Source organism: Mesoplodon mirus (genome assembly GCF_964341445.2).
Source record: "Mesoplodon mirus genome assembly, chromosome: 9".
Taxonomy (NCBI): domain Eukaryota; kingdom Metazoa; phylum Chordata; class Mammalia; order Artiodactyla; family Ziphiidae; genus Mesoplodon; species Mesoplodon mirus.
In genome coordinates this window covers 23,576,593-23,591,374 of record NC_138985.1, presented here as the reverse complement: position 1 = coordinate 23,591,374, position 14,782 = coordinate 23,576,593, and the positions used below count along the sequence as shown (strand labels likewise).

Here is a 14,782-nt window from a genome sequence, read left to right as displayed (position 1 = left end):
TCCCCATTTTATGGATAAGGAAACTAAGGCAAAGATTAAATATGTTGGCAAAGCAGGGGTTTCAAACCAGATAGCCTCTATATCTAATGTGAAAACCTAAAAAAAACAGAGAAAGGAAGGAAGGAGAGAGAGGAAAACAGAAGGAAAGAAGGAATTAGACAAAAAAAAAAAAAAAAAAGAACTCCAAATACTACCAGTGTGTCTTTTCATGAATTGTATTAAAAATGCAATATTTTAATGAATTTTTGTATTTTTCAAAGTTTCTACAGTGAACAACAGTTACCACTTTTATAAAGCTAAGACCTATATATCAGAAACTTACTCTGATAAAACTTCCAATACATCTTTATAAAAGTCTTTTCCTTTTATTTTAAAGTAAACTTTGTCCGCTTCCTCTTCAGTTAGGAGCCTCTCCTTCATCTGTGTTATATCAAATCCAGCCTCTTTGATAAGCATCAGGATATCCTCTAGGGAAAACAGATATTTGGTAGTCTCGGCAGACTGCCTCTACTTTTGCTCCATATTCAAGTGGATTGAAATAACTAAGGAAGGTCACACTGTTACTTGAATCCAGTGGTTTTAAAAAACCAAAACTATGCTAAACTAAACTGAAAAAGCACCAGCTGGACGTTCGGAAGAACTTCAGTATGTTAACGCAGATGTTCAGTCTCAGATGCATCTTTCCAGAATCCATCGGGGAGGAAATCTGCTCCTGGGCTAAAAGTGAACACGTGTTTTCATCCCTGTGCTGCAAATGCCAAGGAACTTCCTGCTGCATGTGGATTGAAGGGGCCAGCCGCTCTGAACTCTTATCCCTGAACCAGCAGGGCACCACTAAGGGAATTAAATGAAGTCAATCTGGTCAAAATCCCCCCAACAGCCTAAACTTGGAGCGCTACCTCGTGACAATGAAGGTGCTCATTGCTTTTATTCTTTCAACTTTACTGTAGTTTGCAAAATTTCACAAAATTTCAAGAAAAATGTATACATCGGCTCTATTTTTATATATTTACCTCTTTGCTCTTGTGTTACATGAGGTTTAATCAGTGCTGTAGTGTGTTGAGGAGGAAAGAAATATTGTATGTCCCTTTCGGCAGCTTCTAATGAATCACTTCCATACAACTGGTTGATAGGCAAACTCTCCATTGCAAATTGTGCGCATAAACTTTGAAAAAGAAGTCAAGTCAAAAACTTACAACATGACATATAATATAACACAACATAACACAATGTAAAACTATTCCTATTTGCATTGTGCAAATGGAAGTAACTGCAGAGTGGCTTGGGGCATGCTACTTCCTTCCAGGGAGGAACAGTCATTAGGAAGAAAGGACATGAACATTCAATAATCATCATAGTGGAGACTGACAGCTGTGAAAGATGGAATGAACGCCCTGGTGCAGTGAAAAAGCACAGACTATGGAACCCTGGTGGCATCACTTGTTAGCTATGTGATACTGGGCAGTTAGTTCCCTCCTCTGTGCTTTAGTTGTCTCAAACATAAACATGATAATAAACCCTGTTTTGGAAGGAGATCTTGAGGATGTAATAAGATGATGTATTTGAAATATATGGTACATATTAAGCTGTCAATAAATATTCCTTCCCCTCCTTTCATGACTAAATAATATCAAGCGCTAGAGAGAGATGGCATTTGACCCTATACCAAAGATACCAAATTATAAATATTGAATCCAGGAGACACTGCAGTGGAACCCTCCAGGTAAGCAAAAGCAGCAATAAAAGAGGAGCATACAGGATGGTTTTGTGGAGAGAGGCAGAAGTGACATTGATGGTAATGGACAATCCATGTTGGGGTAGACAGTTTATTCTGGTTCCATTTCTGTATGATAGATGAATACATAGCTCTAAAATCAGTTATCGTTCCTCAGTGTTTTTCAGTTGCCCCTTTTTCTTTCTGTCTCTCCATCTATTTATATTTCAGTAGAGGAGATACTTATTGCTCATTACATTTTCTGCCCTTTACACACAGTCCTAAGCAAGCGACCCACAAAATCCAGCCACAGTGAATAACCTCCATTCTTGTTAATAGGCTGACATCACTGGAAACTTGGCTTTCTGTCCTCAACTTAAAGACCCTCTTCTTGCCTCTCTGGTTTCAGTGACCATTTCAGATTTCCTTTTTTCGTTATCCAACTTGACCCTCCCACTCAGCCCTTGGCTGTTCTCACACCTCTGGTTTGAAGATATTAGCCGACTAACACCCTCGGAGCCTGTGATTGCCAGGGATGGGGGATTTGCCCAATGAATGATAAAAACAGCCTAACCCATCATCAGCACTGACTCTATTCAATGCAGAGAATACAAGCAGCCCCTCTGTTAGGCTGTTAGACATGGTTATTGGAAAAAGTAAGTGTGTGTGTGTGTGTGTGTGTGTGTGTGTAAGGATGGGAGAGAAGGGTTGCTGTGTTTCTCTTGCATGCAAGTGACCGTATTTCAGATTAAGCAATGGGGGGTGTAGACTATGAAGCCCAAGGGCAGGAAAGGGCAGAGCTCTGCTGATGGAGTTATTTCTAAAGCAACCTGGAAAAGGGGGACCAATCAAAAATAATGGTTAAGAGTCATTGTGAACTTGTGGCAACATTAGGGATCGTAAGGGCTTAGGATGGGAACTCTCCCTATAATAGTGGGGAGGAGAGGGGCAATTACTGAGTTCCTTCACCTGGAGAAAGTGTCTCTGTGCTGGTAGGTAGCCTCCACACTTGGAATCACAATTTCTAGAAGAGTGTGCCTACGTGCATAGGCCAGGTATTGATAGGAATTCTCTCTGATGCCATGTATCGCATTCTCGGCTACATTTCATTTAAGAGGTTCTGTGGCACCCTGCTCATTCCACATAAAGAGTGTCCAACACATATTATCCTTTACAGTAATTGTCTGGCATGGGAGCAAAGACGTAACTGAGTAGGGCTAAAAGGAGGGGTGAAATATATCCATTCAGGACAAGTCCAATTCATGATCTCCCACCCAAAAGAAAACATTGCCACTTTTATATACATGATGTTTCATTAGTCCTGTTATTTATTGTGTCACTGGGTATGCAAGTTTGCTGTGCCTGATAAAGCATCTTTATTCTTGCTCACTTAAAGGAGGGCTGTTCTTCCCCTGACTTCAGTCCTCCTCTGAAATCAGCACAAAGAATTCAAGCGAATTACAGTTCAGTTTGTTTCCATCAGCTACATGCCAAGGATGGAAATGCATGAGATACTATCTCCCTCCTCTAGCTGAGACCAAGCCCAACAGCTAAGATCAAAAAATATTTTTAAAATGCTGCCTAGGTAACAGGTAACATGCCAGGGTTGAGCTGATTACAAAGTTCTAAGATTCATCAGTACATTAACTTAGTAAATGTTCCTACCAAATTGTAGGCTACATATTGTTAATCATCATTGTCTTGAAACTCTTTTTTTTTTTCAACATCTTTGTTGGAGTATAATTGCTTTACATTGTTGGGTTAGCTTCTGCTGTATAACAAAGTGAATCAGCTATACGTATACATATATCCCCATATCCCCTCCTTCCCAACCTCCCTATCCCACCCCTCTAGGTGATCACAAAGCTCCGAGCCGATCTCCCTGCTATGCGACTGCTTCCCCCTAGCTATCTGTTTTACATTCAGTAGTGTATATATGTCCATGCCGCTCTCTCACTTCGTCCCAGCTTACCCTTCCCACTCCCCGTGTCCTCAAGTCCATTCTCTACGACTGCATCTTTATTCCTGTCCTGCCCCTAGGTTCTTCAGAGCCATTCTTTTCCCTTAGATTCCATATATATGTGTTAGCATATGGTATTTGTTTTTCTCTTTCTGACTTACTTCAGTCTGTATGACAGACTCTAGGTTCATCCACCTCACTACATATAACTCAATTTCGTTTCCTTTTATGACTGAGGAATATTCCATTGTATATGTGTGCCACATCTTCTTTATCCATTCATCTGTCAGTGGACACTTAGGTTGCTTCCATGTCCTGGCTATTGTAAATGGTGCTGCAATGAACATTGGGGGTGCATGTGTCTTTTTGAATTATGGTTTTCTCTGGGTATATGCCCAGTAGTGAGATTGCTGGGTCATATAGTAGTTCTATTTTTAGTTTTATAAGGAACCTCCATACTGTTCTCCATAGTGGCTGTATCAATTTACATTCCCACCAACAGGGCAAGAGGGTCCCCTTTTTGTCTTGAAACGGTTATGATCAATTAAAGAATCTGAAGCAACTATCACACCCTTCTCGAAAGAATTTCTCCTAAATAGTGCATGGGGCAGGTATTTCTGCCAAGATATGGCCTTTTGTCTGGGTAGCTACCACTTACCAGTATCAAACCAAGCAGCCCACAACCTTCTCTTGCAAAGCCTGAGAAGAGAACCTTGGACTAGAGCTCTGGTTCCTATACCCCCATTATCCCCCAAAAAGTCATGATGGCTCGCATGAAAAATGTTTGAGATCCATGACGTGAATCATACCTGTCTGGAAGGTATTCTTTGGCTTCTTCCACAGTGCTTGGTCCAATTAACTGTTTCCAGTGTCCTAAACCATTTTCTCTTACTAAAACAAGGACTAGAGATGGACCGCTGTTAGAAAAGAAAAAACAAAGTTAATGAAAGGCTGGCTTGTAGCTAATTATAGGTAGATAATACAAGTGTGTTTGTTAGACGAAAAAAGTAAAATAACTCTTTTTATCAAGAGTATGAAATTAATTTCTGTTGGTGTACTCTCAAGAGCATGTTCATGAAAGAATGGAAGCGGAGAAAGGAAGGGAAGAGAAGGGGCTTGGTTCTGATAGAGTGGTCCCTATATCGTCCCCATGCTCCTGCTGCTTTATATACCCTTGCTGGCTTTCTGCCCCAGCTGCTGTTTCATTTACTCTTCTAGAAACCTGACAGATTTCTAGCCTCCCATTCGTCTTCTAGGTGATCTTTAGGATTACCAAAGTCCTTGAGAGTCAGTCACAGCTCTCTTACTTGGACTTCATGATGCTGCACACTCTGGCTTCTGGCATTCAACTCAACTGGACTCCAGGGGCTTCACCCAGAACCTTGCATTGCTCTAATAACATTCCAGGAGGACCAGAGAAGACACACAGTTGAGCAGGGAATCAAAATGGGAGGGAGATTGGCAAAGAAGTAGACTCAGCACATCTTTACAGAATTGAGAGATTTGGCACCTTGTACAGAAAGCAGGGTTAAGAGGTTTAAATGATTCAAATATAAATCAGACTGTGCTTTCTCAACCTGCAATCTGTTTTACCTGGTCATATTTTCTATGAGCTTTCCAAAATAATCTTTATTTTCATATTCCATGCACAGTGTTTTTGCTTCTTCTTCTGATAACACTATTTGTCTCTGCATCAGTATTTTAAAGCCTTCATCTTGAATAATATTCAAAACATCCTCTAAATAAAAAGTTATATTAAGTTTTAAAGTGCTAGATTATTGGTTATACACACAATACAGACTGTCTTATCATGAGGACATAGAATGCATTTCATTCTCATATGAAATTTAAGTTTATAAAAATAGCTTATTAGATTTTAATTTAAGATGAATAATATTCTTAACATATCAAATTTATGATGCCATTTCCAATTTTTTAGTGGACCAAAATCTATAGGTTTGGGGATGGGGGATTTATAAAAGAAAAAATTGTATAGTCAGATAAGTTTTATTTCACACATAAAGTTAATATAATGACATTCTCAGATGTGCTAGGGCTCAGAAAACAAAATAATTAAGTACATATCTTTTTTTTTTTTTTTTTTTGCGGTTCGCAGGCCTCTCACTGTTGTGGCCTTGCCTGTTGTGGAGCACAGGCTCCGGACGCGCAGGCTCAGCGGCCATGGCTCACGGGCCCAGCTGCTCTGCGGCATGTGGGATCTTCCCGGACCAGGACACGAACCCATGTCCCCTGCATCAGCAGGCGGACTCTCAACCACTGCCCCACCGGGGAAGCCCCATATCTTTTTTTAATGTGCTTAAATATAAGCTCTAGATAACTGAGAGAGGAAATATAATTAAGTGATTAAAAAGTGTGAAATTAATGGACCTAAGGACTGTGGGAAGCATGAAAACTATTTTATATAAGAAAAGTTCTATGTACGTCTGCTGTATACCTACCTAATTATAAACAGAATATAAATTGCAAAATACCATCAAAGGACATGTCATGTAAAAGTAACTTAACAACCACCATCTGTGTACTAAAACTTCAAAGAACATTAACAAAAGCTAAGATAATAGAAGAAATTGGAAGTGGGTTGGGGCTGAGAATGGGGAGAGGAATAAAACTCTGCTAAACTTGAAACAAATTTACTCTTGATTTTGCAAGATAATCAAGTATGAGTTTAAACATACTTCAAACATGTAAAAACAACATAAGTATAACTGATTAAAAAGATAGTCATCTCCCCAAATACTGGAAAAAGTAATTGCAAGAGATGCTTAGTCCTTATAGCAAAATACTTAAACCAAAGATTACAGCAAGGAAGCATAGAAAACAGTAATAAACACAGTTGTAATTATAAAACTGTATGAATTAAGATCCTCTCCTAATAGAAAGAGTCTTAGATTAAGGCCAACCCATTTCCAAATTCAGAACACTGCATACTAAAAATTATGAGTCCAAGCTAAAAGCAGGAAAGTCTTAATTACCGAGCAATAAGGAATTATAATAAATGGAGGAAAATTCAAATCCAGAAGTTAAAAAGGGAACAAGAATAGACACCCAAGGCATCAGAATGAATGCAAATGAATTATTATAGATAAAAACAAAAGTTAAGAAATTATGAAAGAAATCCTTTTGCATTGTTTTTTGAAAAAAATTGTAATGCTTTTTTTTTTTAAGAAAGTGAGCTTCTAATAAATCTAATCCAGCAAAAACTAAGAACAGACAAATAAAGCACATTATGAGTGAGAAATAGGTACAATTACCCACCATGATATTAAAACAGTTTTTGGTGGGTGTCCTAGGCTAGTACATTTGAAGGTAAAGAAATGAATTTCAAAGGAAGTATAAATGGCCATTCAATGATCCAAGAAGTTTTAAAAACTGGAAGATAGGTAACTATGGAAGAAATTTTAAAACTTGTCTAAAAGCCTACTTGTCCCCCCAAGTGAGGGATCAGCTTAGGTAGCTTAATTAATAAATTTTAAGTTATGTACAGTTCATCTGACACTTAAAACTCTCCCAGTGTGCTTAACATAAAGAAAAGTTAGAATAATCCTGACACAATACCTGGGAAAGATTAAAGAACAATATTTTAACTAAAATAAATATTATCAAACCAACTCCAATAGCATGGTATACACATGAGCTATGAAAGTTTATTCACAGAACCAGGGGGAGGATGAACTTTTAAAAATCTGTTATAATCGTATCAATAGGTCAGCAGGTCAAAGAAGAAAAAATATTTCATGTTCATCTCAGTAAATAACGAAAAAGCATTGGATTACATTCAAAATTGTTTTGTATCATGTGGCAGATAAAAAGATTTTTGGAATATAGAGATTTTTGCCTAAACTCTAAAGCCAACATCATAATTGAAAACACTGGAGGCATTAATATCAGTCAGGGGTAAAACAAAGGCAAGATGTTACCCTAATGGCCTTTAATTATTTAACATTTTTCTGGAAGTACTAAGCAATCCATAAAGATAACAAAAAAATTTTTTTTCTTTTTTATCAGTATTTTTTATTGAATATAGTTGATTTAAACTGTTGTGTTAATTTCTGCTATACAGCAAAGTGATTCACTTATACATACATACATTCATTTTTTAATATTGTTTTCCATTATGGATTATAATAGGATAATGAATATAGTTCCCTGTGCTATAGAGTAGGACCTTGTTGTGTATCCATTCTATATATAATAGTTTGCATCTCCTAATCCCAACCTCCAAATCCTTCCCTCCCCCTTGGCAACCACCAGTCTGTTCTCAATATCCATGATACTGTTTCTGTTTCATAGATAGGTTCATTTGTGTCATATTTTAGATTCCACATGTAAGTGATATCATATGCTATTTGTCTTTCTCTTTCTGACTTACTTAGTATGAGAATCTCTAGGTGCATCCATGTTGCTTGCAAATGGCATTCTTTCATTCTTTTTATGGCTGAGTAGTATCCCATTTTATATATGTACCACATCTTCTTTATCCATTCATCTGTCAATGGACATTTAGGTTGTTTTCATGTTTTGGCTATTGTAAACAGTGCTGCAATGAACATTGGGGTGCATGTGTCTTTTTGAATTATAGTTTTGTCTGGATATATGCCCAGGAATGGGATTGCTGGATCATATGGTAATTCTATTTTTAGTTTTCTGAGGAACCTCCATACTGTTTTCCACAGTGGCTGCACCAACTTATATTCCCACCAACAATGTAGGAGGGTTCCCTTTCCTCCACACCCTCTCCAGCATTTGTTATTTGTAGACTTTTTTTTTAATGCTGTAATACGCTACTTTATTCAAAGTGTCATATGGTCATTGTCCTACATAATAATTAATTGATAGATAATTATCCAAGTATTCTAATACATTGATATTTTATCATAAAATAATTATTTTGGTAGACTCTAATACAGTTTTTAAAATGATTTTACATATTAGCCGACTTGATCTTTATAATAATCCTACAAGCAGATAAAGTAGGATAACAAAATTGAACAAAATGGGTAACATTACGTTTGCATATAAGCTGTTTGGAAAATTCAGGAGTCTATTTTTAAAAGGTAAATAGTATTAAAAAACATAATTCAGTAAGTAAAAATATACAGAAGCCACTGTATTTCTTATACAGAAAATAAATTTAGGGGGAAAAAGATGTCATTCACTGTGGGGAAAAAAACTAGGAATAGTCCTGAAAAGAAATAGCATTAAAACAGCACCAACAACTATGAACAGCTGACCTTTTACTGAGTGAATACTTCGGAGCAAAGAACATTACATATCTTACCATATTTAACAGAAAAATAAGATAACAAGGGCTATAATAAAGAAAACTTATATTTGAATAAAAGATGTAATAGAGGAATAGAGGTACACTATATTTCTTGAAAATAAATGAGAATATGGTGACGATGTCAATTTTCTTCAAGTTAAATAATCCACATAGACTTTGTTTTAGAATTTCTTGAAGTGACCCAGAATAATTAAATGTCAGTAATTGTCAACATTTACCTAAAAAGAAGAGTGATGAGTTACCACGTAACTACTAAATGGCAAACATAGCAACCTGAAATGATCAGAAACTGAGGTTAAAGTCAAGCAGTGGGCCAGTGGGAGAGTGATACAGAATAACCAACTTCAAATTTTGTTTTCCCCCTTTTTAAATAACACCTTTATGCCATCCTCAAGTATCAGTACGGTTTGCACATCACAGTAGTAGTATGTTATTATACTAACAGCTACCACCAAAATTCTTCATAGGAGAAAATTGTATTTGCTTGGGAAAAATTATTTCAACAAATTATTAAGAGTAGAAGGTGAGATCTTTGCAACTTGGTTGAAGATGGATTTGCTTTGCTTAGAAAAATTGAAAAAAATTATATTCACTTCCCAGGAACAGGAGTCAGAATTTCGGTGGCAAACCAAACCAATATGAAAGGTGACCAATATGAAAGCAGAAACTGCTAAATACTACCAAGAGCTGTTGAACAGACGACAGGCCATTTGAAAGTTGGATTTGGCAATTTGGAAGTCGTTGGTGAACTTGACTAGGATAGTTCTGGCCAGAAGCTCAGTTGGAGGGGGGTCAGGAGTGGGTGAGGGTCAAGAAGACGATTTGCTGAGCCAGACAGCTCCCTGAGAAGTTGCCCATTGCCGAGGAACAGAGAGACGGGGTATCAGCTGACGGGGTGTGGGATCCAATGAAGTTTTTCTGGTTTTGTTTTTATTTCACTATTATGTTTATTATTATGTTGGAGCATGTTTCTGTGCTAATAGGGAAAGCTCAGTAGCAAGGGAGGAACTGATGTTGCAAGAAAGGAAGGGGCATTTGCAGATGTGAAGTCCTTGGGAAAATGGGTAGAAATGGCATACCTGGACCAAGAAAAGGGCTGGTGTTTTTTTTTTTTTTTTTTTTTTTTTGGCCACGCTGCACGGCTCGCGGGATCTTAGTTCCCTGACCAGGGATCAAACCCCATCCCCCTGCAGTGGAAGCGCAGAGTCCTAACCACTGGACCGCCAGGGAAGTCCCAAGGGCTGGCCTTTGATGGATCATGCACACAACAGGGTTTCCTCCCCTGGTCACTGCTTCTTATTTACAGAGGAACCAGGTAGCAGAAGACACACCCCTCAACTTCCTGCCACCAGCACATCAACTGGATCTGTGTGTATCCAGCCCTCTTTCCCTCTTGCTATATAGAAGAGAAATCTCTTCTAAGCCCAGTCCTATGCATCTTCTACAGAAATTATTTCCTCCCAACTCTCAGTGACCTTAGCCTGTCCTAATCTTCTCTCTTTTTCTTGTATCTTCAGCTGTTCCTTCTCTGCTGGTTGGTTCCTTCCCGTGAGCCTTTATCTACGATCAGAGTTTTCCAACCTCAAAATAAAATAACAGTTAAAAATCTGTCAAATATTACTTCTTTTTTTAAAAATATAAATCTGATTCTTTTTTTTTTAATTTATTTATTTATTTATTTATTTTTGGCTGTGTTGGGTCTTCGTTTCTGTGCGCGGGCTTTCTCTAGTTGCAGCGAGTGGGGGCCACTCTTCATTGCGGTGCGCGGGCCTCTCACTGTCGCGACCTCTCGTTGCAGAGCATGGGCTCTAGGCGTGCGGGCTTTAGTAGTTGTGGCACGTGGGCTCAGTAGTTGTGGCTCACGGGCTCCAGACACGCAGGCTCAGTAGTTGTGGCTCATGGGCTTTGTTGCTCCGTGGCATGTGGGATCTTCCCAGACCAGGGCTCGAAACTGTGTCCCCTGCATTGGGAGGCAGACTCTCAACCACTGTGCCACCAGGGAAGCCCCAAATATTACTTCTTTAATTCTGGCTTGTTCTGGTTTCATTGTGTATAATCTCCCACCCCAATTTTGAGACTGACTTTTGCTGCAAGCACTTCACTGAAACTACTCAAGTTTCCCCTTTTCCTGGCTAATTCAAACTTGACTTCTTTAGTCTCTGCGTAAACAATGCTTCCTCCAAGAAGTTTCATGTAACCGTCCCTGCTTGGCTAAGCCATACTTATCCTCCCACTCAAATACGGGCTGTGTGTCCCACCTATTTGATACCCAGTGAGGCATCTCTTATCATAGCACTTTCCACACTCAGCTGTTATTACCAATTACTTAGATGTATTTTTCAGCAGATCATTTTACTGGTTGGGATAAAGATTATGCTGTGTAGAAAATTAAACCTAAAACCCTAGTGGCTCAATACATCAGAGATATCACCAATGTTACATGTTCATAATAAAGCTGCCTATAGCAGCTTTTTTATAATAGCCAAAAACAACTGGAAGCAACTAAGGTGTCCTCTAATAGGTAACTAGACAAACTTTGGTATATTCATACAATGTAATGTTATTCAGCTATAAAAAGAAATGAGCCACAAAAAAGACACAAAGGAACCTTAAGTCTATATTGTTAAGTGAAAGAAATTCATCACTGTATGATTCCAAGTGTGTGACATTCTGGAACATGCAAAATCATAGAGACAGAAGAAAGATCAGAGAGTGCCGGGGGTTGGGAGGGAGGAATGGAAGGATGAATAGGAGAAGCACGAGGGACTTTTAGGCAGTGATTCCACCATGTATGATACTGTAAAAGGGATACATGACATTATGATTTTGTCAAAACCCATAGAATGTACAAAACAAAGAGCAAACCTTAATGTCAACTATGAACTTTAGTCAATAACAATGTATTGTTATTGGTTCATTAGTTATAAAAATGTATCATAATAATATAAGATGCTAATAGAAGAAGCTGTTGCAGGGGCAGGCATATGGGAACACTGTACTATCTTTCTTAATTTTTCTGTAAATCAACAGCTATTCTAAAATATAAATTCTATTCATTCAAAAAATTATGTATATATTGTTCAGGGTTTAAAAGGCAAACAGAAATATCCAAAGAAGAGAACTCTAGGCCCAGATAGCTTCACTGGTAAATTCCAGTAAATATTTAAGAAAGATGTAATATCAGTTCTACACCATCTCTTCTAGAAAACAGGAGTGACTGCTTTTCATCTCATTTGATGAGGGAGGCCTGCATTACCCATTACCCTAACACCAAAACCAGATAAAGACATTACAAGAAAAGTCCTCAACAAAATATTGAAAATTCAAATCCAGCAGTATGTAAAAAAGGACAATATACAACCACCAAGTGTGATTTATCTGGAGAATGCAAGGCTGGTTCAATATTCCAAAATCAAAGTAATTGCCTTATTATTAAACTCAAGAAAAAATTTTGAGAAAATACAACATCCATTCATGATATTAAAAAAATAAAAACCAACACTCTCCCAAAACTAGGAATAGGTGGGAATTTTCTTAATTTAATAAAGGGCATATACAGCTAACATTGTACTTAACGGTAAAAGACTGAACGCTTTTACTGTAAGATCAGGAGCAAGGTAACTTGTATACTCTCATCTCTCTTATTCAGCATCATACAGGAAGTTCCAGCCAGTCCAATGAGGCAAACAAAAGAAATAAAAGGTGTCCATATTGGAAAGGAAGAGGTAAAACTGTCTCAATTTGTAGATGATATTATTGTCTACATCGATGGTTCCCAATCCTTCAAGGGTGCATTTAACAATGTCTGGAGATATTTTTTGGTTTTCACAACTAGGAGGTGAGGAGATGCTACTGACATGTAGTGAGTAGAGGCCAAGGATGTTGCTGAACATCTTCCAGTGCCCATGACACAGCCCCTCAACAAAGCATAACCTAGCCCAAAGTGTAAGTAGGTCTGAGGTTCAGAAACCGTGGTCTACATAGAAATTCCCAAGGAAGCTACGTCCAAGGTCCTAGAACTAAGTAGTTTAGCGAGTCAGAGAATACAAGGTCAACATACAAATAGCCATTGTATTTCCGTACACTAGATATAAAAAAGAATTAATAGTGTGAATTTATGGTTTGTGTTCTTGCTCTGCCAATATTCACTCTACTCTGTAAATATGGGATGAAGTTAAAAATAACTAGCACTTTTTAAGGGCCAGTCACTTTATTTATGTTTTCTCACTTTAGTCTTCTGAATTTAAGCATGAAGAAATAGACCTGGTAAAGTATCCTTTTTCAAATCACACTCTTAATGAGGGTTTCACCCAAGCTTTGAACTAAGGCATTTCAGACATGAATGCTTCTAATCTATATTATGTAATAATTCTTGCCCTGTTAAAATCTACCCTGACAAATTCCTAGGTTAGAAAACACTCTCTGAATATTTTAATTACAAAAATGTTTTATTCTTTTTATTGAGAAATTAGTAAATTAGTGTTAACTAAATATATTACTTCAAGTGCTTTTTCTTAAATGTTAAATTTCAAACTAGTATCTTTTAATATAATTATACTAGAGCTTATTCAAATCCCATGTACAAAGTAGTTAAACAATTTATACTTTATTCCTTACCTTTCCTTTCATTAAAGAGGGCTGGTCGAAGTAATGCCAGTATCTTTTCTAATTTTATGCCTTTAATTTTTTTAAAATCAGGGATGAAGACGTCAATAAACTTAGTATTACTTATATTCTCTTCAACATCACAAAACTGAGATATTTGTTGTCTTTCCAGGTATTCTTGGAAACTGTTGAAATCCAAAATATAATTATAAACTGAAGTTTAATAATCATGCCAGAAAATTAAAATTGATAATATGTTCACAAATAAATTAGAGTTTAGTAAAACAAACAGAAATTGAATTTCACACAAAGGTAAGTTATATCTCTCTATCACATCAAAGAATATGTATTTAGTTCCACCTTTATTGAACCAATCCAAAAATCAGTTACATGAAATCATGTATGTTTGATTTCATGAGAGGATTTTAAGGAGACCAAATTAAAATATGTTTAAAAATTTTTTTCTTTCCTCTATGTAAAGCTTTCCAGATAGTTTCTATTTTTCCTTTTAATTTTGTCTGAATCAAGGCTTATTTAGGAATACATTTCATGTTTTCAAATACATAAGACATTTGGATCATTTTATTATTTATTTCCAACTTTATTGGATTATAATCAGCAAATGCATGTGGTGAGATCTTAATTTTTAAAAATTTGTTAAGTTTTCTTTGTAAACAAAGCAAATTTATTTGTGGGATTTGAAGTTATATATTCATATTTCATAAATTATAGCTCATTTATTATACACAATTATGGAATATGTATTTGCCATCCCTATATATCCTTGCTTTTTTGTCTGCTGTGTATTGAGATCTCTGACCATAAAGTTATTTTTATCCAGTTCTTGTTTTTCTGGTACTTGTATCTTTATGTATGTTATCTATGTTGTTTGGGGCATACATTTTTTGACTACTCTGTCTTCTTCATAAATGTTTTCTTATACATCGTGTCCTTCTTTATCAAGTTTAACACTTTTAATGTTCAATTCTAATACTTTATTTTTCCTGACTAATTTTTTTTACCATTCCTTTATTTTTTTATTTTTCTTTGTGTCTTCTAAGTAGAATATAGATGAGTACAGTTTTTAAAACTTTTTATTTTGAAAAAATATAAATTGGCAGAAAAATTGCAAGATCAGGATAATGAACTTTAGATTCAACAACTGTCAGCATTTTGTCACATTTGTTCTTTCTCTTTC

The 14,782-nt window shown here is 36.7% G+C and overlaps 2 protein-coding genes across 2 annotated transcripts in view; one reads left to right on the top strand and one right to left on the bottom strand.

The window, feature by feature from the left end:
• PNPLA8 (patatin like domain 8, phospholipase A2) overlaps nucleotides 1-14,782 on the top strand; it is a 139,659-nt gene that overhangs the window by 8,854 nt on the left and 116,023 nt on the right. The gene's annotated exons all lie outside the window — the stretch shown is intronic.
• NME8 (NME/NM23 family member 8) overlaps nucleotides 1-14,782 on the bottom strand; it is a gene marked incomplete at its 5' end in the record, with an annotated part of 36,871 nt that overhangs the window by 1,351 nt on the left and 20,738 nt on the right. Inside the window, 5 exons of the mRNA XM_082633104.1 lie at nucleotides 323-467; nucleotides 1,014-1,165; nucleotides 4,484-4,591; nucleotides 5,268-5,412; nucleotides 13,597-13,769. Of these exons, the coding sequence (XP_082489230.1) occupies nucleotides 323-467; nucleotides 1,014-1,165; nucleotides 4,484-4,591; nucleotides 5,268-5,412; nucleotides 13,597-13,769 (723 nt within the window). The remainder of the gene's footprint in view (nucleotides 1-322; nucleotides 468-1,013; nucleotides 1,166-4,483; nucleotides 4,592-5,267; nucleotides 5,413-13,596; nucleotides 13,770-14,782) is intronic.